General features: G+C 40.2%; 1 protein-coding gene and 1 long non-coding RNA gene across 2 annotated transcripts; both read left to right on the top strand.

Annotated features, from left to right (window-relative positions):
- Positions 1 to 778: 778 nt before the first annotated feature.
- LOC126971300 (uncharacterized) lies at positions 779 to 22,791 on the top strand (the record flags this gene model as incomplete). Its single annotated transcript, XM_050817523.1, has 5 exons — positions 779 to 860; positions 5,601 to 5,742; positions 11,809 to 12,035; positions 17,138 to 17,270; positions 19,851 to 22,791. Coding segments are annotated over 5 exons (2,097 nt in total), but the record flags the coding sequence as incomplete, so codon positions are not given.
- A 1,832-nt stretch (positions 22,792 to 24,623) lies between these two features.
- Positions 24,624 to 25,309, top strand: LOC126971144 (uncharacterized). Its single transcript, XR_007730834.1, has 3 exons — positions 24,624 to 24,679; positions 24,980 to 25,079; positions 25,180 to 25,309. It is a non-coding gene; the product is annotated as an uncharacterized LOC126971144 (long non-coding RNA).
- The last annotated feature ends 236 nt before the right edge of the window (positions 25,310 to 25,545 follow it).

Raw genomic sequence — 25,545 nt, 5'->3', positions numbered from 1 at the left:
GTCACACTGACAATGTATAACACTGGCCGGCGTGCTGGCCGTGTGCTGCGTGGACTGTCCGCCCGCCGGCGCGCCGCTCGACGCCGGCAACATCTTCCAGATAGGTGGGTCACACTGACAATGTATAACACTGGCCGGCGTGCTGGCCGTGTGCTGCGTGGACTGTCCGCCCGCCGGCGCGCCGCTCGACGCCGGCAACATCTTCCAGATAGGTGGGTCACACTGACAATGTATAACACTGGCCGGCGTGCTGGCCGTGTGCTGCGTGGACTGTCCGCCCGCCGGCGCGCCGCTCGACGCCGGCAACATCTTCCAGATAGGTGGGTCACACTGACAATGTATAACACTGGCCGGCGTGCTGGCCGTGTGCTGCGTGGACTGTCCGCCCGCCGGCGCGCCGCTCGACGCCGGCAACATCTTCCAGATAGGTGGGTCACACTGACAATGTATAACACTGGCCGGCGTGCTGGCCGTGTGCTGCGTGGACTGTCCGCCCGCCGGCGCGCCGCTCGACGCCGGCAACATCTTCCAGATAGGTGGGTCACACTGACAATGTATAACACTGGCCGGCGTGCTGGCCGTGTGCTGCGTGGACTGTCCGCCCGCCGGCGCGCCGCTCGACGCCGGCAACATCTTCCAGATAGGTGGGTCACACTGACAATGTATAACACTGGCCGGCGTGCTGGCCGTGTGCTGCGTGGACTGTCCGCCCGCCGGCGCGCCGCTCGACGCCGGCAACATCTTCCAGATAGGTGGGTCACACTGACAATGTATAACACTGGCCGGCGTGCTGGCCGTGTGCTGCGTGGACTGTCCGCCCGCCGGCGCGCCGCTCGACGCCGGCAACATCTTCCAGATAGGTGGGTCACACTGACAATGTATAACACTGGCCGGCGTGCTGGCCGTGTGCTGCGTGGACTGTCCGCCCGCCGGCGCGCCGCTCGACGCCGGCAACATCTTCCAGATAGGTGGGCGCTACTACAACACTACTACACACTGGCCGCTTGCCGCTTGCCGCTTACTAACATTGCTCATTCATACTTTCTTACAATTTCAATTTTACAACTCTTTGGTACCCTTATGTAGTATATTGCATTCAATTGTCATTTGTTTTTGTCAATTGGCGGCAAATCTAAAATTCTTATCACACATGAAAATTAATCTAACGCGAGAAAATTTTTCATCAATGCAGTGATAGGCCGCAATTAGCATTTCTTAATGAAGCCCCATCTCTTGCCACTATTCACGTTTGGTTTAACGAGTTTAAGCGTGGACGTAGCAATCTGAATGATGATCCGCGTGAAGGATGTCCTTTAACAGCGACTAATAGATAACATCAGTGCTGTGCGATGCATGATAGAGGAATATATAAGATTTACCAATCAGCAGATACCAATGAGTTCAAAAAATTATTACACGAACATTTAGACGTCAGGAAATTTGTACCTGATGGATTCCCCATACTTTAAAAGACGACTAGATACACCTTCACACTCAGCGTTCGGCTGTCGTTCCGATCGCTCGTTTAAACTGCTCACTGTTGACTGTTCCTAAGCCGGTCAAGTACAACTAGAGCTGGGCTAAGGTGTTATCGATAAGTTATCGATAGTTCACCTTAATCCAACATGGGAAAAAACTTAAAATCGGCAACAACAACTACGTCAAACTCCAGTTCGTCAAGCAAAAAACCTCTGGAAGACCCTGTGTCTCCTGGACGATGGAACAAGCCTAAAAAATTTATCCCAAATCCCAAAGAAACTGTAAAAGATGCAAGCCTACCAGTGAACAACAGCTTTAAAAGCTTGCCAATAGATGTTGGCGAACAATCTGCAGCTCACTACTAAAATGCAGTCAAGGGCCTACCAAAATTTGCGCACGACAACATACCTGATGAGCTTGATGCGTTAGGTTTCAATGGAGCCAAAGTGGCAGCTTCAAAAACACATTTTCCTACTGAATGTATTCTAATCTTAGTACAGTTACCAATTGGGACAAACATGTCTAAATTTAAACAAATAAAATATCTGTCAAATTGTGGGATTGAGGTTCAAGCCCAATAAAAAAGTGGGAACACAGTGTTTTAGATGCCAGGGTTTTGGTCACACCTCCAGCCATTGCAACAAATCACCACGATAAATGCGCGCTACACCATCCAACTTGGGAATGCTCGAAGAAAGATCGCGATAAACCAGCTGGATGTTGCAACTGCAAAGAAGAGCATCCGGCAAATTACGCACAATGTATAGAACGTCTAAAATACCTAGAGCAAATCGAAACGAAGCGGGAGAGCCTACGTAAAGTTACTACCTCGAAGGCACATGGCGAAGATAAATTGACCAATCAAAATACCTGGGCTCAAATCACAAGAGCAAATAAAACAAACGCAAACATGAAATATCCCCCAAATAATTCATCTGCGATCCCAATGGTTAATACGCAATTCGCGAAACAAACTGAAGCCACAGCAATCGAAACCCGAATTGAAGCTCACCCCTCTACATCCTCTGGGGAAAATCATTTGAAGTGTTCATCGGATAATGGCACTACACAACATAATAATATACAAGATGTTGAAACTGTTGAGAATGGAAATTCTATCCACTATTTAAACAGTAAAAAAATAATTTAGAAAATGCCACAGCTTCATGGATAAGGTCATCCTATTTTTGACGCACCTTGGACAACTAGTGGATCTTGCGGTAAGTAAATCGAATGCTGATATCATTGCACTCTGTGAAACAAAACTTAGTAAACGTCTTACCCTTGATATTCCTGGGTATATTTGCTACCGAGCAGATAAACGTACCGACAATACCGGCCAGGGTGTCGCTATTCTAATACGAGCCGACTTGCCCCATAACTTGGTTTGCCCGCCCCAAACCCGTCATCTTGAAGTCGTGGGAATTACTCTTATTTTTTAAACCATCTACTCCCGACCGCCGCAAGACTTGCCAAAAACTTTTACCCGTTAGAGAACATAACAACAGTGGCGGCACTATCCTCAAACCATTTTCCAGTGCTTGCTAAATTCACTACGAAACTTCAACGCATCCAAATAAGAAAACTACATTTTGCAAAAGCTGATTGGACCAAATACAGAAATCACCTTAATTCAAATACATATTTATCATCACAGACTTTTAAATCTTCTCTTGAAATAGATGAAGCTATTAGCAAGTTTCAGAAGTCCCTGTTACAAGCAAGAGATTTATCTGTCCCCTTTTCATCATTGACACCTTGGAGCTCTCTTTCTCTGCCTAGTCGCATTAAACGGAAGACGGTTTTTATGTTTTATGAGATAAAACATAAAAACCGTCTTCGTAGGTACTCGCTACTTGAAACAAACTTACTGGTTAAAATAATAAGCAATAACCATATACAATGACTACGAATGGGATTTAAAACTAAAGAGGGTGGACAATCCCAGCTCTGATATTTAGCGACTAGTCAAAGGTTTGCGTTCTAACTCGACAAACCCTATACCTGCGTTACACTTGGAGAACGGCCTAGTAACTAAAACGATCCAAAAACAATGCAACCTATTGGGTAGGGCATTCTTTAATAATAAGCTGCTGACAAGTCAATGGCCCAGCAACCATGACGAGCGTATCGATTGCTCACTGACTAGCTTAGAAAAGGAAACTCAAATTGAATCCATTTTCCTTGTCCGACCAAATGAAGTCGTTAAAGGTATTGCTAGCTTAAAACTGCGAAAGGCCTCTGGTGCTGATGAGGTCTCCAACATTCTGATCAAGAACCTTCCCCGTAAGGCGATTGTATTTTTAACAAAAAAAAATAATTCATGTTTGACACTCAGCCATTTTCCATCTCCTTGGAAATCTACAAAAGTGATAGCCTTATGGATAAGGCAGGTAAAGATCGGACAAACCCAGGATCATATCGACTGATCAGCCTGTTGCCCTGCCTTGGTAAATTATTTGAAAAGATTCTGTACTCTCGCCTGCTACGATCAACTGACAAATACCTGATTGATGAGCAATTTGGGTTTCGCCAAGGTCACTCCACAGTCCAGCAGCTTGCTAGAGTTGGTGTCAAATAATCTCAACCTATAACGATCCACCGAAATGTTTCTCTTAGATATTGAGAAGGCATTTGACACAGTCTGGCATAAAGGTCTTCTCCACAAACTCCTTTCTTTCGGACTACCAATTTCACTAACTAAAATGATTCAATCATACCTATCTGATCGTATTTTAAAGTACAAATAAAAAATTATTCATCCCGACCATTTCCTGTTACTGCGGGCGTCCCACAAGGTTCTATTTTAGGCCCCTACTGCTTTATCATGTTCCTCAATGATATACCCGTTCAGAGGCTGACAAGTATAGCATGTTATGCCGATGACACTGCATGTTTTACGTCATCTGAGGATATGGATTTGATCATAAGCAGATTACAACTTGCCATAGATCAACTCTTAGATTACTTTAGAACCTGGAAGCTGAAGATAAATGGATCTAAAACTGAAGCCATCGGTTTCACTCGTAAACTTTGTAAAGACGTAAACTGAAAATTGGTGACTTTCAGGTACCGTGGAGTCCCTCTGTAAAATACTTGGGTACCTTTCTGGCTAACAAAATCAATTGGAACGTAAATCTTACAAATCCCCATATAAAAGGTATAAAATCACTCAATGCCTTATCTCCTGTACTTAATAGACGCAGTCAACTAAGCAGCCGTATGAAACTTAGAATTTATCAGACACTGGTTCGACCATGCATTACATATGCGTGTCCTGTATGGAGTAATACTTCCCCTCGCAACATTAATAAACTCTGTAGCTAATAAGTCTGTAATTGAATCTGTTGAAATTGAAAAAAAATTGAGAAACACCTTCGCTAGATAAGTTCAACGGCGGTAACTCAAATGCTGTGTTTGAAATCGTCACAGGTGATGAAATCTGGATATATTGCTACGAACCCGAAATCAAAAAACAATCAGCTCAGTGGGTGTTTCCTTTCGAACATCGGCCAACTAAGGTAAAGAAAGGAAGGAATCAAGGAAAAGAGATGATTGCCTGATAATTCTTTAGTCGGTAAAGTAATTTCGCGACTGTTGTGTAGAAAATGGAGGAACAGTTACTGCAGACTGGTATGTCAATCGCTGTTTGCCTGTTGTCTTAAAACAATTCGACAGCAGCGCCCTCGAAGCAGGATCCTCCTTCACAACGACAATGCTACAGTACACACCGCAAAACGGACTGTTTAGTATTTTACTATGGCACGTGTCGAGATAAAGAGTCATCCACCATACAGTTCTGACCTGGCGCCCTGCGACTTTTATTTAAGCTCAAGAATTAAAAATAAAATTCGAGGTATTCACTTTACGAGCCCTGAAGATGCGGTGAAAGCGTACAAAAATGCCACAGGAGAGTCCCCTGAGGATGAATGGGCCAGTGGTTCCATCGAATGCGACGATGTGTACAGAGGAATGGAGATTCCTTTGAAAAACAATAAAAGTATTGGCAAGTTTGTACATTAAGCCGTTTTTAATTTAGTAAACATTTTCAGTGTGACGTGTGGGTATTGCGCGGGGTGATAGCGTGTAGTGTACGATAGTGACCGCTCGTTCCGTTGCAGTGCACCGCGAGCGCGTGCTGTTCGTGCAGGCCGCCAACTGCGTGGAGCGCGCCGAGTGGGTGCGCCTGCTGAGCGCGCTGTGTCGCCGCGCGCCCGTGGCCGCGCCGCACCGCGCCTACTACTGCGGCACGCGCTGGACCTGGTGCGTACATCTACAGTGCCTACTGCTCCCAGGCCCGAGCGTGTCGTAAGATGCGTTTAAGGGCATTTGCAACTGGGAGGCTTCTTTCTTTGCACGGGATTCCGGCTAGTTTATGAGTACCACAACGGTGCCTTTTTCTGCCGTGAAGCAGCAAATTATTTATTTCTAGAAATGAAACAGTTTTTTACAAATTTTAATAAAATTTAGATTATTCACAAACAAACTTAAAGTTACATAAAAAACATAAACTTAAAATTACCAAGAAAAAGACGGTCGCTAAATATATTTTCATAAAGATTTACTTACGTACGAACAGTTACATTGTTACACCTACATCAAGCATCTAATAAAAAGAAAATAAAACATCTTAAACAAATATCACTTCACTTTCTTTTCATTTAAATAAACTAATACTTAATGAGAAAATGTCAACATTTATTAAATTTTTATGATAAACGTCACATGAGCGTCTAAAAAAAGTAATTTTTATATAATTTGTATATTAGTTAAAATATAATAAGTCAATATTAAGTTCATAATTATTTTGAACATGATTTAGGATCACGAGGAAATTTGAACTTTAAACTCTCTACGAGAAGGCTAAATAAAAATAAGGCTAATAATAAATAATATGTACGCATTATTGTTTTTCAATCTGAAGGGTGCCGTAGCTAGTGAAATTACTGGATAAATAAGAATTCATCTTATCTTAAAGGTGAATCCTGAGCGGCACTGCTTTGTAAGGAGCTGGGCGTATTAAATACTATTAGTTGAACGTCCTGCTAGTTCTGTCCCTTATTGTCATAAAAGTAACTATCGTCTTGAGTGTCAATTTTAGTGGCTTATAATTTTTTTGTGACGCAGGCATTATTGTGTACTTCATAAATGAGTTTGAATTCATTCGCATCCAGAAATCCTTGACAGTCTTGGATTTTAAAATAAATAAAAATAAATGATTTAGAATTTGATCTTAGCTAGCTGTGGTATATATTAGTAACTATATATTTTTAGTAACAATCACGTTTACCCTCCCCAACATAAATGTTTCACATCAAAAGTTTCTAGCTACTTTTTGAAATAAATGGTAAGATATTTTGATATTCATAAATGTTCAGTTGGTAGTGGCAACGTAAACATTGCGTCCTCACAGAAAAATAAATAATAAATAGCTATCCCTAAAATAACACTGTTTAAAGTACTTATCGGGCTGCATTAGTAGAAGTTCTATGCCGGGAATTTATTATTCTCCACGTTGAGTGAAGATTAAAGTGAAAATTTAACATCAAAATCGTGTTTTGTTGTTGCCGACTTAGATATACTTTTCTCCTAAATTAATCCAAAAGTGTGTTAGTGTGAAAGTTGATACTGGAAGTGCAATTCGTTTAAGGAAACACACTTAGTCTATATTTTCATTACCAAAACGTGAATTTGTGTTCGAACAGTGCCGTGTAGAGAGTGTGTACGTGACTTGCATTACATCATTCTTTGCTTTAAATACCTACCTAACTTTATTATCTAAACTGAAAGAACTATATTTAATATTCGCCATTTACATGAAAGTCGCTGTGGTGCAATCGGTCTCCTCGTGGTCTATAGATACATGTGTAGCGTAGTCGCTTTTTATTTTTCTTTTATTTTTGTTTTTATTTATTTATTTGAATAAATAAAATACATGATTAAGATTGTGGCAAATGTTCTAAAAATATTTCGGATAATGAAGTTATCAAATGTATATATCTTGTCTCACGGTGCTGCATTTCTTCTGCGCTGATTTGTCAGAACCTGATTTTAAAAGATGGCTTCCTATGAATAAAAAAAAGTGGAAGTGCTCGGCATGTACGATTAAAAAGAATGCTGCGCCTTTTCTATCCATGTCGCCTAAATCAGGCTTTGCATCCTCATTAAATGTCTATACAGAGATCCTGACCAACTACATGGATACAAAACTCGCAGACATGAGGCAACAGTGGCGAGACGACCTAAACGCGGCCATTTCGGAAGGGACGCGAAAGCTTAGCGACGATATAATCGCTCTCGAATCGCGTATGAGTCTCTTTGTAGACAGACTTTCGCAAGCGGAAGATCGGATGGCCAGTATTGAATCCTCGCCTACCAATTTGTCAGAGGAGAATGCCACACTGCGCACTCAGCTGGAAACATTGACCTCAAAATTTGTCGATCTGGATCAAGCCTCTAGGAGTTGCAATGATGAGATACAAAATATACCAGAAAAGAAAGGTAAAAATCTCGCTCAAATTTCGATTGGCTTGAAATTGTTGTGTCGATCTGAAAGATAGCGACAAGGAGTGTTCACCGTATTGCTCCCGGATTGGCTACGGACAAATATCATCTTGCAGCTGACAACTCGGCGAAAGCGAGATGAGTTGATTGCTGCAGCGCGTGCGTGGCGATCGCTGACGTCTGAACAATTATTTTGTGTATCTGTGACTCCTGGCAGTGGGTCCCGTTTTTTTATCGTTGAACACCTGACTTTGAAAAATAAAATTATATTCAGCAAAGCTCGACAGATCGCAAAAGTGTGTGGGCTACAAATTTGTGTGGGTACAAAACAATTATATCTTTGTCATGAAAACGGGCGATTCAAAAGTACAAGTATACAACTGCGATCCGGAAACGATTTGGGTAAAATAGTATGACTAGTTAAAACTATTACTTTTCTCCAGTCTTTGTTATTATCACGTTTTTTTTTGTTTTATTTCTTTCTTTTATTTGATCATTGCTGTTGGGGGCACGAAGATTTTTATTATTGAGATTTATCTTCTATTTTTGTATTTGATTATGGATAATGTGAGCCACACAACGATGTATCCATTTTCTACCAAAACTGTGGTGCCATGAAAAGTAAACTCGACGAATTAAGATATAATATTGCATTGACCAGGTACGATATTATTGTATTGGTGGAGACCTGGTTGTTAGAGTCTTATTTTGATGGAAAGATCTGCACGGGCAATTATTCAATATTTAGGCGTGATACAAATCTTTCAATATCCGGTAAAAAGGGGGTGGTGGGATCTTAGTACTAGTTAAGAACTCTATTAAGGCCATATGGTTACCTGAATTTGAAGCACTAGATTTAGAGGAAATATATATTCATTTACCTTCTTTGTCAGATCTTTTGTTAAATGCATACTATTTTCCGCCTTCTACTCCCTCCACAGCATATAGCTCGTATTTTCATAGACTTCACGATATTTGATTTTAACTTACCTCTGCTTAACTGGACATCCGGTCCTGACGCTCTGTTATCTGAATCTGCTATTACAGAAGGATTTTGGTCTTAGTCCTGACCACCCTTCAAAATTCTACCGAATCCTCTATTGACCCCTTGCTGAAGGTTGTTCCCCATCAACCTGCCTTGAAAATATTTTGCGATACATAGAAATTAAATCCAATGCCCCATATCCATACTCGCAAAAGAAATTTCTTTAAGGCAGTCTATCAAACTTTAAATACTGTAGTAGAACAGGTTGAATGGAAGTCACTCTTGTCACCACTTCCATGCGACGAGGCTGTGTGTTTTACAGGGAAATAAACAATATCGTTGATACTTATGTTCCCTTGATAAATTCTAAATCACATAAATACCCCATTTGGTTCAGTAGAGCGTTAATACGCACTTTCAAACGAAAACAAAAACTGTGGGGTCGTTGGAAAACCTATAAAAATCCTCGTAATTATTGAGAGTTTTCTCTGTTAAGAGCGCGAGTTAAAATGCTTCTTAAGATATGTCATAATCGGTATATTGATTGTATTGAACACAGGGAATCTTGGAAAAGCAACATTAAACACTTTTGGAAATATACTTCATCGCTAAAGCAATCTAACTCAGGATATCCACATATCATGAAGTACGGAAATACTTTGTCTAGCGACCCAAACGCCATTGTTGAAATGTTTTCTCAGTACTTTCAATCAGCTTTTGAGCCTTCAGCAAACGAGGTTCTCTCTGATTCCTGTGCAGTTGGTGAATCAATGACGATGATTCACCAACTGCACTGGAACACTGCATGATGAACGAATGAGCATCAATGACTCGCATGTTCTAAATTAGTCATGTATGCATTTCACAGACGGAAATAAGTAGAGAACTGCGTACACTCGACCGCAATAAAGGCCCTGGTCCAGATAATATTACTTCAATATTTCTTAAACACACACACGAGTCAATTTGTGTGACACTAGAAATTATTTTTAACAAGTGCCTGTCAACAGGCTGTTTCCCTAGATTCTGGAAATCGGCCTACATTACACCCATCTTTAAATCTGGAGCAAGAAATGACATAAAAAACTATCGTCACATTTCTATCCTCTCTACAATTCCCAAAGTACTGGAAAGACTATTGCACCGTCATGACCTCTCCAGCTTAAAAAATGTTATTATTGATCAACAACACGGTTTTGTTGCCGGCAAATAAACTCTCACCAATATTCTTGTATTTATTTACCAACTACATTTTCACCGGCTTAGATTGTAACACACAAATAGACACTATACACACAGACTTCCAGAAGGCTTTCGACAAGGTTGATCATGTATTACTCTTACAGAAGTTATCTTTCAACGGCATTAAAGGTATCCTGATCCTGATAATCCTGAGGTGGTTCGCGGCCCATCTGCGGGACCACATTCAGTCGGTAATTGTCAATAGATATGGTTCCTCTCCAGTTCTTGTGACATCCGGTGTACCGCAGGGCTCTATTCTTGGACCCTTGCTTTTCACTATTTTTATCAATGATATATCTCAGTGCTTTACACATTGTCATTATTTACTTTACGCCGACGATTTAAAGCTGTACAAAAAGTAAAGTTACTTGTCCATCTGACGCTGTCCTTATTCAGGAGGACCTTAACAGACTTGACGCATACTGCAAATTATACCAGGCATATAGAAAGTATTAACATATAGTGTTCACCAGAAATAAATATATTATCACGACTCATTTTAAGCTGGGCAATCAACAGCTGACGCCAGTTTCTACTATCAAAGATCTGGGTGTTCATTTAGACCGCACGCTAACCCTCGGCACCCATATTGACCATATTTTAAATAATTCTCTTCGCATGCTAGGCTTCATATCACGTGTATCCAAGCAATTAAGGACAAGTGTACCTACACATATCTATATAAGTCCCTCGTGCGGCCCCAACTAGTATATGCAAGTCCAATATGGAATCCTTTTTACTTAATCCACGAAAAAAGAGTCGCGACTGTTCAAAAAAGTTCTGGCACACATTAAATTATCGTGTAAAAGGAAACCGTGCCCACTATAATGATTTGTTGCTTGAATATAACTTTCTTCAGCTATGTCAGCGTCGCACTATGACAGACAAATTCTCAACTATCGTCCCCAAGAACAAACATTGGGTTTCGCGCCCCATTACACAGGATGTGTAAATCTTATAACAATTGCTTTCTTGACATCGACATATTTTCGTGCTCCTCTGCTGTTTTCAGACACAGTTTAAAATTTAAATTAAAATCATTGTTATCGTTGTCCCAACTTTAAATAAATTGTTTGTATCAATGTGCATTTTCAAATTAATTGTTTTCTATGAATGTTTGCGTTTGTGACTGTATGTACTTTGTTATTATTGTATATGTGAAACATGTGTTAGGACGCATCTATATTTATATTTTGTAGCTCTTCCTATATTGTTCAATTCTCGTGATGTGTTTGTTATGTTTCCTTGTAAAAATAAATAAATAAATATATACATTTGGTTCGAACTATAATTTTGCGCGGGGGCCATTTTGAATTTATAAAATTTGCATGTTGTGACACCTGAATTTGTTGTACATTCAAATCATTATTTGTTAACATTTGATATATTTTAAGCGTATTAGAATGTAACAACTACTGGTTGTCCTATAAATAAATAAATAAAATGATAATTCAGTTTTAGTTACATCTAATACCTTAGAAATGATATCTATATTATTCCAAAGACTTGGTTAACTAAATTGTGCGTCTAGTTTCTGACGTACATTATATTCTCCCATTGAAGCAATTTATTACTCTTGTCATGTGATGTGGTGACAGTTGCGGTCGCAGCGAGCCGGCGGCGGAGGGCTGCGGCGGCGGCGCGCTGCCGGGCGAGCGCGAGGCGGGCGTGGCGGCGGGCTGCGGCGAGGGCGTGCAGCGCTACCTGGTGCGCGGCGCGGCGGCGCTGGCGCTGCGCCTGGACCCCGCGCGCGACCTGCAGCGGCTGCACGCGCTGCTCGTGGCGCACGCCGCGCTGGTGGACGCCAGGCTGCACCGCACGCAGGGTCGGTGATCATATGTTAATAATACTCTGCGGCTGGACCCCGCGCGCGACCTGCAGCGGCTGCACGCGCTGCTCGTGGCGCACGCCGCGCTGGTGGACGCCAGGCTGCACCGCACGCAGGGTCGGTGATCATATGTTAATAATACTCTGCGGCTGGACCCCGCGCGCGACCTGCAGCGGCTGCACGCGCCTCTCGTGGCGCACGCCGCGCTGGTGGACGCCAGGCTGCACCGCACGCAGGGTCGGTGATCATATGTTAATAATACTCTGCGGCTGGACCCCGCGCGCGACCTGCAGCGGCTGCACGCGCTGCTCGTGGCGCACGCCGCGCTGGTGGACGCCAGGCTGCACCGCACGCAGGGTCGGTGATCATATGTTAATAATACTCTGCGGCTGGACCCCGCGCGCGACCTGCAGCGGCTGCACGCGCTGCTCGTGGCGCACGCCGCGCTGGTGGACGCCAGGCTGCACCGCACGCAGGGTCGGTGATCATATGTTAATAATACTCTGCGGCTGGACCCCGCGCGCGACCTGCAGCGGCTGCACGCGCTGCTCGTGGCGCACGCCGCGCTGGTGGACGCCAGGCTGCACCGCACGCAGGGTCGGTGATCATATGTTAATAATACTCTGCGGCTGGACCCCGCGCGCGACCTGCAGCGGCTGCACGCGCTGCTCGTGGCGCACGCCGCGCTGGTGGACGCCAGGCTGCACCGCACGCAGGGTCGGTGATCATATGTTAATAATACTCTGCGGCTGGACCCCGCGCGCGACCTGCAGCGGCTGCACGCGCTGCTCGTGGCGCACGCCGCGCTGGTGGACGCCAGGCTGCACCGCACGCAGGGTCGGTGATCATATGTTAATAATACTCTGCGGCTGGACCCCGCGCGCGACCTGCAGCGGCTGCACGCGCTGCTCGTGGCGCACGCCGCGCTGGTGGACGCCAGGCTGCACCGCACGCAGGGTCGGTGATCATATGTTAATAATACTCTGCGCCTGGACCCCGCGCGCGACCTGCAGCGGCTGCACGCGCTGCTCGTGGCGCACGCCGCGCTGGTGGACGCCAGGCTGCACCGCACGCCCACGGGTCGGTCGCCTTAACCAATTATAATATACTCTTCCCGCGATAGCTGGCTCACGTGGTTGGCCTAAGAATACGACATCAAAATTCAAGTTAAAAAAAATCTTTATTCACTGTAAAACTTTTTAAGTTATTTAGTGCAAGTCAGAATGAAGTACAAAAGTTACAATAATGTTCAAATGAGTATACTTAACAATATTCATTAACAAAATTTGGAAACATTTATCTCAACTATCTTTATCATTCAAATAATGTTTCACATTATAGGCGTTAGATGTTAATTTATTTTTTACGATACATTTAAATTTTTTAATAGGTAATATTTCAATATCATTTGAGAGTTTATTATAAAATATAACACAATCCACTTTAAAAGATTTAGCAATTTTACGGAGCCTAGTAGATGGAATTGCGAGTTTATGTTTGTTTCGAGTATTGATATAACGTACATCACTTTTAAATTTTCTAATATGTTTAGAGCGTATAGAAGGTTCTCGATGTAATGGCAGTGTGCTGTCATAATATTAATTTCACTAAACTTTTCTCTCAATGAATCCCTTGAACAAATTTTTATAGACTACTCGAATTGCCCTTTTCTGCAGTACAAATATGTTGTCAATATCTGCGGTCCTACTCCACAGTATAATTCCGTAGGATATGACACTACGAATGTAGCTAAAATATACAAGTCTAACCATTTCATCATCTATCAGCTGCCTATTTTTTTTTATCGCAAATACTGCAGAGCTTAGTCGATTACATAAGTTTTTTATATGAGGAAGAAGTCTGAGTCCTAGGAATGTTGTCGTTTATACTACATCATGTTTGTCATTATTAATTTTTATAGGTGTTGGTTGGTGCTTTATATTTGGAAGTGTAAACCTAACACATTTTGTGTTCCTTTCGTTTTAAACTAAGTTATCATTCAGATTCGAACACATATGTTACGAGGAGTGTTAGTTAATTATGTCGAGGAGTTTAGACCGGCTCCCAGATGGCCGGCTTACTGCGTAGGACCGGATGACCATTATTAACATTAAACTAATTTACTACTTCAGTAATGTCGTCGTCAACCCGGCAGTTTTTTTTTGCTGGCGTTTTATTATAAATAACAAAGATACATCGTCAGCAAACAGTATAATATAATATCATCAAAATATGGTAAATCATTGACTTAAACCAGGAACAAAAAAGGACCCAAGATTGAGCCCTGTGGTACACCCATTAATATGATAGAGCCAATTGATCTTTTTCCATTAATGTCTACTATTACATTAATCCTACTACACAAATACGATTTTATTAAATCTAGAGAAACATCTCTAACCCCACAGTGGTATTTTTTTTAAGTAAAGTTCATGATCGACGTAGTCAAATGTCTTGGATAAATCACAAAACACTCCTAAAGTATCACTTGAATCCTCCCAAGCATCCAAAATATTTCTTATCGACTCAATACTTGCATCTGTGGTTGAAAGACCATGAGTAAAACCATATTGTTTAATATGCATGAGGTTATTATTGTAAAAATGATTAATTAGTTACATTAAAATATTTTTTTCGAAATTATTGCTAAAGGTTGCTAGTATATGGGTCTAAAATTAGTGGGGTCAGCTTCATCTCCTGACTATTTAAGTCTCTGTTTCACTAGGTTTAGAAATATGCGTAATAATGATTGCGATGAGTTGCGATGCTGTTCTTGAAACTATTTTCGAGAGAAACAACGCTATAGATGTGAGCGACACGACAATAGCGATGAAATGGCGAACTGTCTGTATGACACTTGTCAATACGATGTCTTGCCACTTTGTGTGATTGATTTACCCAAGCAAAATGTGTTTTTTTTATTTTTAACCGACTTCAAAAAAGGAGGAGGTTCCCAATTCGTCGGTATTTTTTTTATGTTTGTTACCTCAACTTTCGACTGGGTGAACAGATTTTGATAATTCTTTTTTTATTTGAAAGCTGGTGCTTCCCGAGTGGTCCCATTTTAATTTGGTCCAGATCTGACAGTGGAATCCATGAGAAACCATAAAAGTCTAAAATTTTGCTATACATGTACGTATAGCAAAGTGGATGATAAATTTACGAATAATTCAATATCGCGCCAACCAATTTCGATGATTCTTTTTTTTTTTTTGGAAAACTGAGTTTGGTTAGGTTCTGATTACGGACTCCATGACAAAGTAACGGAACACTGTCTGTAATCAAATTGCAAAGTACTTACGTTCATTGCTGCATTGAAAAATTTAGTATATTTACACATATTTAGACAAATTGTTAGTGGGTGTACTTCGAATTCACTAAAAATCATAAAATATTTTTTTTTAACAAAAAAACAACCGCCTCCAAAAACACTATTCCAAAACAATGTGCACTATAAAGTATAAAAATAATTACGTATTTTACGGTTACGATTAATGTAAATTTTGGAGTCGGTGTCATAGAAGATAGGTTTGTTACTATATACATAGTTATAGGTGACATGTGCTTGAGTCGTGAGGAGGCGAGAGACGAGAGCGGGTTGCAGTGGAAGGACACCGATTCCAAAAATTATAATAATCGTAACTAGAATAAGATTAATTAATTAGATTGTATAAAAATATCCAATTATTTTTATACTTTTTTGTGCACAATATATCTATTGTTTTGGAACAGTGTTTTTGAAGGCGGTTGTTTTTTTGTTAAAATTTTTTTTACTAGTAATGAATATACTTACTGATATCATTAATGATAATAATTTATAATAATTCATTAGTTCGTTAATTGAGTTTAAATACTTATCTGTAACAGTCGGTAGCTTAGAGAATGTGAAACAACGTAAAAATTTATTGTAAGACCATAAATGCGGTTATACCGTAAACGTGGATATAATAAAATATAAAAGGTATGGGATAAACCACTATTTATTACAGGTTCCACACGCTTGTAATGCGTGCTAGTAATATAGTATGTCGAGCAAACATTTTCGCTACCGATTTGATTCCTTTGAACTGTCGATTCAAACGTAATCAGATGATAAGAGAAGATATTAAAAATTCGTGTTGCACCGTTCCATAAAACGTTTTATTCCCATTCAAACCAACAGTTGGAGGTTGAGTATAATTTAGCGCAACATGCTAGACAACTTTTTCAGTTTAATCATTAAATTACAATATTATACTAGCAGATAGCCGAACAAAGCATTCGAGAGATAGGAAATCTGTAACAGATACAATTATGCAAGAGAGAGAATTAAAGCGAATGTGTTGTTAGCGATCTTGGTTGACAAGTTGTAACAGTCAGTCACGATTAGCATTAGCCCCTTAGTATTTTATATGGAGCGTAGAGGCAATCATTTCTTATGGGAGAAAAGTTGAAAAAGTGCAATTTATGCTGAAAACAACAGTTCAAAAACCTTCCACAATGGCGCTGATGTATGGTGAATGTAGCAATGGTAAACGAATTGAAGTATGCCGAGTTAAAAAATTGAACATTATTGTCGACTAAAGTAGTTACTTATTGAAAATTTCAACAACTTATGTTGTACAAAATAATGTTATAAATATAACCTTAAAGAATTATTATACGGAAAAATGCTGCTAGAGTGTGTTATTTTATATTTGGCGCTTCTTTCAAGATTTACCCTAATGCTACTGTGGCGCCACCCTAATTTAATGCATTTTGACGGACACTTTTTCATATACATAGATGATTCTCCTTGCCTCTACCCTCCATAGTATTTTAATACTAAACCACTAAGCTATAGCACACATTGAAAACTCAAATTTGGTCACTCCTAATCGAATATTATATTCTAATTCTATGGTTTAAATCATTTAGAGATGACATAATGCTTCCTTCTCTTTCACTCACATACATTACTATGAGTATGTTGACTTTCAAAACTAGCTTTTATCTGACGTTAATTTAAGTTTAATGGGAAGTCACATATACTACACCTTAAATAAATGATAATTTTAAACCAGTTTCAGGCCTTGCACAGCATGAAGCACGACAAAAAATAAATAAGTAACAACTTCCAGATGACACGAGTCCCGAGGAACGCGAGGCTGAAGCGGTAACGCTGCGCGAGATGCAGAAGGTCATGTTTGACTTGGAGCACCGGCATTGCATCCACAGGAGATCGCTGGCCCGGGAAACTAAATACGGGAGCAAGTAAGTTATATCAATATACTATCTCTATAACGGCGATAAAAAAAAAACTTAAATATTTTTTTATATCAAACCTGGTATTCTGACTTTCTTTTAATACTTTGGTCGACCGGAGCATGAAGGCAATGTCATCAACGGTGCATGGTACGACTTAAAACCCGCAAGCGCTAGTGCCACATATTGTATCGGCATACTTGCCGTCGATATAACGAGCGACGTTAAAAGGCATAAAAGGCATTTATTTTCTCAAAATTGATTCCTTTAGAATTCTTTTTGATGTCATTTCTTATGCTACTAGATACTACTACCGCTTCGGAAACAAATGGCGCTCTGAGAGAGAAGAAGCGGCGCAAGAAACTCTCCCAGCATTCTTTTTTTTTTGCGCTCTTTTCAATAAAAATATACAATATTGTACAGTCATTTCTATCGCTATAAAATAATCACAATCTAGTCCCAGGCTGTCCGATGATTTAGATATTCAGCAGTGGAGTAATAGGATTTACGACAGAGCCATTTTTTTTATAAAACATTTAAATTTATTTATAGATAATGCCTGAACAGTGGCTGGGACTTTATTGTAGAAGTGTATACATTTACCCTTAAAGCTATTATGTATCTTATGAAGCATACTAGAATTAGTTACAAGCAATCCCTTATTTCTAGTGTTATAATAATGAAAATCACTATTAAGATGCTGTGAAAATAACTAAAGTACACTAATCTAGCGGTCGCAACATTTGTGTACTCTCTAATCTTTCTAACTGCATATGCCGCAGAGCTAAGTCTATCTGCTAGATGGGTAATATGTGGACCCCACTGAAGCTTTTTATCTAACGTGATACCCAAGAAGACCGTAGTGTCCACAAGTTCCAATCTCTGGTCATTTAAAAGTACGTTGGTTTGTACCTCCGCTGTGTTTGGTGTAATGAACCGTAAACACTTTGTTTTTTTACTGTTTAAGTGCAGATTATTCGTCTCAAACCAACGCACTATCTTTGAGAGTGCATTGTTTACCTCGTCATCAATATCTACACGTCGCTTCACTTTAAAAATAAGTGAAGTATCATCAGCAAACAATACAATCTCATGGCTATCATCTACCACAAACGGTAGATCGTTAATATATATAAGAAACAAGAAAGGACCGAGAAAAGAACCCTGTGGAACACCTATTCCCACAGGTTTACCCGAAGACCGTTTGCCATTTACATCGACTATCTGAACTCTTTCGCTTCAATATGATTTTAACAGATTTAGGGCTCTATTTTTCACTCCATAATGTTTTAGTTTTAGGAGTAAAGTTTCATGGTGGACGCAGTCAAATGCTTTTGACAAATCACAAAAAATGCCCAATGCATCCTGTGACTCTTCCCAGGCGTCAAAGATGTGCTCAATGAGTCTAGTACCCGCATTAATTGTTGATAAGCCCCTAGTGAAACCAAACTGATTTATGTTCATTAATTTACAAAAATGCATTTGTAGCTGTTGAAGCAAAAGTTTTTCAAAAATTTTACTAAAAACAGGCAGCACTGAAATAGGTCTGAAATAAGCAGGGTCAAAAGAACTGTCCGATTTAAACAAAGGTATAACTTTGCTGTATTTCATGAGGTCAGGGAACACACCCTCATCTATGCATTCATTAAATATTATTGCTAATTCGGGTGCTATAATGTCAAGTATGTATTTTACAAAATTAGTCGAATGGCCCCATAGGTCTTTTGTATTTTTTAGGTTAATTAATTTAAAGATTTTTACTATATCGCTACCTGTAACATACTTAAATTTCAAATCAGTGGAAGATACTGGTACGTGTAATTTAAGTACGTTCAATTCCGTGGTCACTTGGACAAGGCCACACTGGCCTCGAAAAAGCTTGGTGTACTCAGTAAGGCGAGACTTGGAGAGCTAAAATGTATTTAAATAATGTATCTATAATGTATTACCCTAGTCAACAAATAAAGATCTTACTTACTTACTTACTGTACTTCACTATAAGCCAAAGCCTGCAACTATATGCCGTAGGCGCAAATTCGGCCTCACATGGAGTACTGTTGTCACCTCTGGGCTCCCCAGTACTAGCGTCGTCCATTTGACCACATACAACGAAGAGCGGCTCGAATCATTGTGGAATCACTTAATCGGCTGCTGTTTTCCAGAACCGATACGACTTAGGTACCTTACGGCTGGCAATACAACTCTTGACACCTGTTGTTGCGGATGTCCATTGGCGGTTGCCTCACCACTCCTCATTCCGTGAGCCTCATGCCCATTTGCCCCTTCTTATATAATAAAATCTTTGTACGTATAAGACACTAATGTAGTGCCCAATAGTATATTATTATTATGATATTCATGCTCTCTTGATATCAAATAGCTAAGTCTTTACGTATCCTTTTATCCTTTATCGTTACTTTAAATTTGTGCAAATTTAGAGCAAATTTATCTTCTTTGAATATCAATCCTGTAACTTGGTAATAACTTTGGATAGGTTCTGAAAAAAAGTATCATTTCTTTATGTTATATGGGAATTTGGTAATCAATGAATTTGGCAAGCCTTTAATGAATAATTTGTTGTATTTGCAGACAAGCGCCCATCGGTGACGACAATTATTTGCACTTAGCTGGTGCCGCCACGAACGTAGACAGCGGATCTTTTCTATGGCGCTCGTGGCGCGGCAACGTCTCGCCTACCATCGATCTGGACGGCAAAGCGTTGCCTCTCCAACCTTCCATAGACATATGTTCTAGCTCAGAGTCTCTCAAACTAGCCCGGCAAGGTGACGAGAGATCCTCCGGAAAATCTAACAAGTCTACAGGCAGCGGGTACCTCACCATGTCGTGTATAAAACACGAACCTTCTGAAGACAGCGACGCTTCCAACGAGAAGCCCGCCAGGCCTCCAAAACCCGCGCGACTCTCGCCTTCCAGACCCACCCTCACGTCGCCCGCGACCCCGCTCTGTGAATACATCGACGTCGACAGGAAACCCCCCGTGCGGCGACCGAAACCGGACCTCGCTCCCAGACGACCCGATTACGAAGCTCGATGCAAAGAGTACGAACTAATGGCCAATTTCATGAGCCATGCGCAGCCGGAAGATGACGTGCCGCCCGCTGTCCCGCCCCGGGGCAACACCGCTCGTGTCAGACTACAGCCCAAACCAGCTGAAACTGAAGTTAGAAAATCTGAAGATCCGGCGATTCAATGTAACTTATCCAACTCTTTGAATAGTCTGCCCGAAGCGACTCATTCCGAACTAAGCTTTGAATCGTCCCGGAGGCAGGAGCGACCTCTTAGCAAAACTGATACGGTCTCAAACGATGACAGCTTACTAGATGAATTACAAAGGGATACGTATTGCGTCCTCAAGGTGTGTGAGGACGATATTCCGGACGAACCCATCGAAGTAAAATGTGGGAAGGATAGGAAAGATAAAGAGGAGTATGGTGTGTTTTCTAGAATAAGTTTACAGAGAAAATCCAATCCTATCAAAACTCAACCGAAGTCCATTAAGCCTCTTAAAACTTCCAATTCAACGTCAAACGTACATGACGTAGCGTCAGGATCATCGAGGCCGCTCTCGGAGAGGTTAACGCTTTTTCTTAAAAAGAAGCCGAAGCCAGATCCGAAAACGGCCCAATCGAAATCTGAAGATGGCCAGAGCGGCAAGAGTGGGCGAAAGGAAGAGAAAGACAATCTTATCGGTCGTTTGACGCCTCGCTTCGGCCAGTCGCGTCTGTACAACCGTGGACAGTCGCTGGATCTCACGACGGACTCCCACACGAGACGCATCGAGCGCTCGGCCACCACGGTCAGCATACCGCGGCCCATCAACTCCTCTATAGTGGCCATGAAATTTCTCACGCTGCATCGGTACGGCGCTCAGGACGAGGTGCAATGCCGCGCCTTTGTGCAGAACTCCGGCGAGGACCGGGACGTGGAGGATGGCGCGGCGGCGCGGCCAGAGGACAGCCCGCGGGACTGTGGCGGCCCGCTGCAGTACTCGAGCAGCGAGGCTGAGGGTCTGGAGGGCGGCGCGTGGCGGCGGAACCACGGGCCGCTGCTCACGGCGGCCACCAATGATATTAGACTGTAAATAGTTAAGTAAATAGTATTGTATGTGGATAAGTGTAAGCCCGCCTTGGTCTCCGCCATATTGTTTTGTCGGGACCGAGTGGTAGCAATGGTGCGCGTGTAAAGATATAGGCTAGTTTTGTATTTATTATTTCTATATTTTTCGAACTCGTTTTCGTCTACCTGAGCATGTGCCTCCTCTAGTTTGTAGTCTTGAATATTTCCGCGCACGCGGGCGTGCCTGCGTTCGTGCGAGGTCGCGCGCGCACGCACGCACGTCTGCGGGTATGTGTTTATTAATAATTATCGTAATAGCGTAAATGAATACTCAAAAAGTGCCAAGTGTTGTGCGACAGCGCGTCGGCTGATCGATTCTCATTCCGGTCGCACAGTGTAGCGACTATTGTACTGATCGTTTATAATAGCTGTATGATATTCTGTGATTGGTGTCGTTTAATTGAATCTATCAATATAATATAGAGAAATGTATTTATATAGTTATTATATACTACGTAAACCTAGATTATGCTGTCAATATGGTTGACGTAAAATTAAAGCTTCAACTGTAGTGTTGTAATATAGAAATTATTAAACTATTTATAATATAATACTTGTTAACATTGTAATATTAAAGTTTCCGTTAAATATGCCGATGGGTTAAGAAGATATGTTTTTAAAGTTGGTGTTTTAACTATAAAAAGTTCCTTTAAAATTTTAATAGTATATATCTCTATTTTTATGGTTATTTTTTTAGAACTATTTACATGATCTAGAAAAACGGTAACTTATTACAATAATTTTATAGCTTAGAGAGTTGTATTTTCAGACACAGGTCAACACAAAACTGCCATTGTCATCTTAACCCAGAGCATATTTAGTGTTGTAAACAGTTAACGGATTGTGTATCAATTAATATTATTCTAAATAGACAAATTTAATCCAAATATTGAAACTTTATTCTGCAATTATTAGGAAATTTACTCGCAATTCTATAAATTACTGAAATTCACTCTAAATAGAATGTGTTTTGTGCACCATTATGATAATTGTACTTAAAGTGATATTATAATATTTTATTGTTAAAAATATTCTAAATAACGCCTTAGCTACATCGCGCCTACCTGGAGGGCCTTCGGTAACAACGTTACTCATACTGTGATTCACTTTACAAGACATTTGTTGGTTCTAATATTTGTGTTGCGAGCGCTCGGAGCACTTTCGCGCCGACTGACTCTGTAAATGTTTCTTGTTAAAATGTATTATATTTATTTTGAAAACTTTAAAGCTTAACTCTTTGAGGTGCATTGTTGTTCTATGTTTTTCGAATTAATTTTTGATCTATCTATTAAAAGTATAAAATAATGTACAAATTAATATTTCTTTAAATATATGATGTTATTTATTTCACTGATTACATTTTGTTAATAAAATTACACTAAGTATAAATTTATAGTGCTTGTTTTATTTTTTTATTGATGTTAAACTCAATGGCTTACAACCAATTAGTTCATCGTCATGTTCGCTTAATTATGATTATTAGAAGTCAAACAAAATCTCAATTATTTAACTCTAGCATTAACTAAAGATTGAAATTTCTATTAAGCAGAATTGATAGGTAGGTAGACCAAAAATAAACTAAGATGCCGCAATCGCTCGTCGTACCGCTTCGCTGCGGCGTATATTTGAGCGAAGCGAGGTAAACTATCATGTCATTTTAGTATGGAAACCGATGTCGCCAAACTCATACATTTATCTATTAAATATGTAATACACACACTTATTTCCTGTTCTATGATAGGCCTAAATTCACAATCACGAAAAGACTTACCCACAAATTTATTTACATCAATTTCAAACTTAATACAGTTACGCTAATCTCATATTAACTCTCAGAACTTTTTCCTAAATTGCAAAAATAACATATAAAAACTTGAAGTAATAGGAACTCTGTAACCATAGATTTGACTTCTGTCAAAATACCTAGTGTTGTACTAAAATGAATAAACATATCGATGAGTTAATGAAAACTTGAAATGATGTAATCAGGGTTGATAAGGTATATTACCGATAAATTACGTCGTAAGCTAAAATAATAATAAGCTATTATTTTTTCTAAGGTATAGTTTTATTTCAAAGGATGGACAATATTTAGCTCAATTCAAATTAAATCAAGACAGCGTACATGAATAGTCTTGGAAAGTGATAATATTTTTTATTTATTTATTTATTCAGGAACAAAACAGTCCTTGCAATAGTAAGGTCACAAATATACATAAATTAGAAGACAAAACAGTTCCATAAATGAAATACTAATTATGTTTACAATGGACAATAATGGAAAACAAAAAAACAACATAGTTATTTTAAGGCGCTATAGTCCTAAAAAGTAACATTTTTAAAAATCTACTTAAAATACTTCTACAAATACTACGGTTCTAATTTTTTGACATGTTTATCTTCATTTTTTTATCTAAATTATCGCTGTTTCGAAAACACGATTACGAAAAAAAATCTCGATAGATTTATTTTTTGAAAAATAGTCTTTTTTATTTGAATTGTTTATATTATCGTAAAACTATAAACACAAAACTTATTTTATTCGATAGTTTATTAGTATTTATAGGTTTTCACTGTGGGATTTATCAATACGCTTTGTGAATTATTTTATATTAATTTTTTTCGTAATAAACCAAACGCGACGCCTTGGTTGCATGCTCGCTCAAGCCAGCAGTACGCCCGTGACCCCTGTCAAGGAAGGTACTGTGTTCGTGTCTCTCGGGCTCACATTACGTAAGATTTTAGCAAACACGTACAAAGCGGGAATCATAGTAAAAAAATAATGATGATGCGACAGCGTATTTGTTGAAATATATAGGTAAATGTAAGTCGGAAAGTACTAAAATAAAATTTACGTAATATTATTTTGAATATCATGCCACGCGGGATTTTTGTATGTATGTACTTTAGGGAAGTTAGATAAATCCAAGATGACCGCCGCACAAAATTAAGATTTCAGCAATATGGATATCGTGTCCGAGGTTCTCGAGGGTGCATATAACGATTTTGTGATCATTTTTGAAATCCAAGATGGCCGCCGCACAAAATTATGATTTCAGCAATATGGATATCGTGTCCGAGGTTCTCGAGGGTGCAGAGAACGATTTTGGGATCATTTTTGAAATCCAAGATGGCCGCCGCACAAAATTATGATTTCAGCATTATGGATATCGTGTCCGAGGTTCTCGAGGGTGCAGATAACGATTTTGTGATCATTTTTTAAGTCAAAGATGGCCGCCGCTCATAATTATGATTTCAGCAATATGGATATCGTGTCCGAGGTTCTCGAGGGTGCAGAGAACGATTCTGTGATCATTTTTTAATTCAAAGATGGCCGCCGCTCATAATTATGATTTCAACAATATGGATATCGTGTCCGAGGTTCTCGAGGGTGCAGAGAACGATTGTTTGATCATATTTGAAATCCAAGATGGCCGCCGCACAAAATTATGATTTCAGCAATATGGATATCGTGTCCGAGGTTCTCGAGGGTGCAGAGAACGATTCTGTGATCATTTTTGAATTCAAAGATGGCCGCCGCTCATAACTATGATTTCAGCAATGTGGATATCGTGTCCGAGGTTCTCGAGGGTGCAGAGAACGATTGTGTGATCATATTTGAAATCCAAGATGGCCGCCGCACAAAATTATGATTTCAGCAATATGGATATCGTGTCCGAGGTTCTCGAGGGTGCAGAGAACGATTCTGTGATCATTTTTGAATTTAAAGATGGCCGCCGCTCATAATTATGATTTCAGCAATATGGATATCGTGTCCGAGGTTCTCGAGGGTGCAGAGAACGATTGTGTGATCATATTTGAAATCCAAGATGGCCGCCGCTCATAATTATGATTTCAGCAATATGGATATCGTGTCCGAGGTTCTCGAGGGTGCAGAGAACGATTCTGTGATCATTTTTTAATTCAAAGATGGCCGCCGCTCATAATGATGATTTCAGCAATATGGATATCGTGTCCGAGGTTCTCGAAAGTGCAGAGAACGATTTTGTGATCATTTTTGAAATCCAAGATGGCCGCCGCACAAAATTATGATTTCAGCAATATGGATATCGTGTCCGAGGTTCTCGAGGGTGCAGAGAACGATTCTGTGATCATTTTTTAATACAAAGATGGCCGCCGCTCATAA

The sequence above is a fragment of the Leptidea sinapis genome, chromosome 23 (genome assembly GCF_905404315.1).
Source record: "Leptidea sinapis chromosome 23, ilLepSina1.1, whole genome shotgun sequence".
Taxonomy (NCBI): Eukaryota; Metazoa; Arthropoda; class Insecta; order Lepidoptera; family Pieridae; genus Leptidea; species Leptidea sinapis.
The sequence above is the reverse complement of the archived record's forward strand: the minus strand, read 5'-3'. Positions and strand labels throughout refer to the sequence as shown.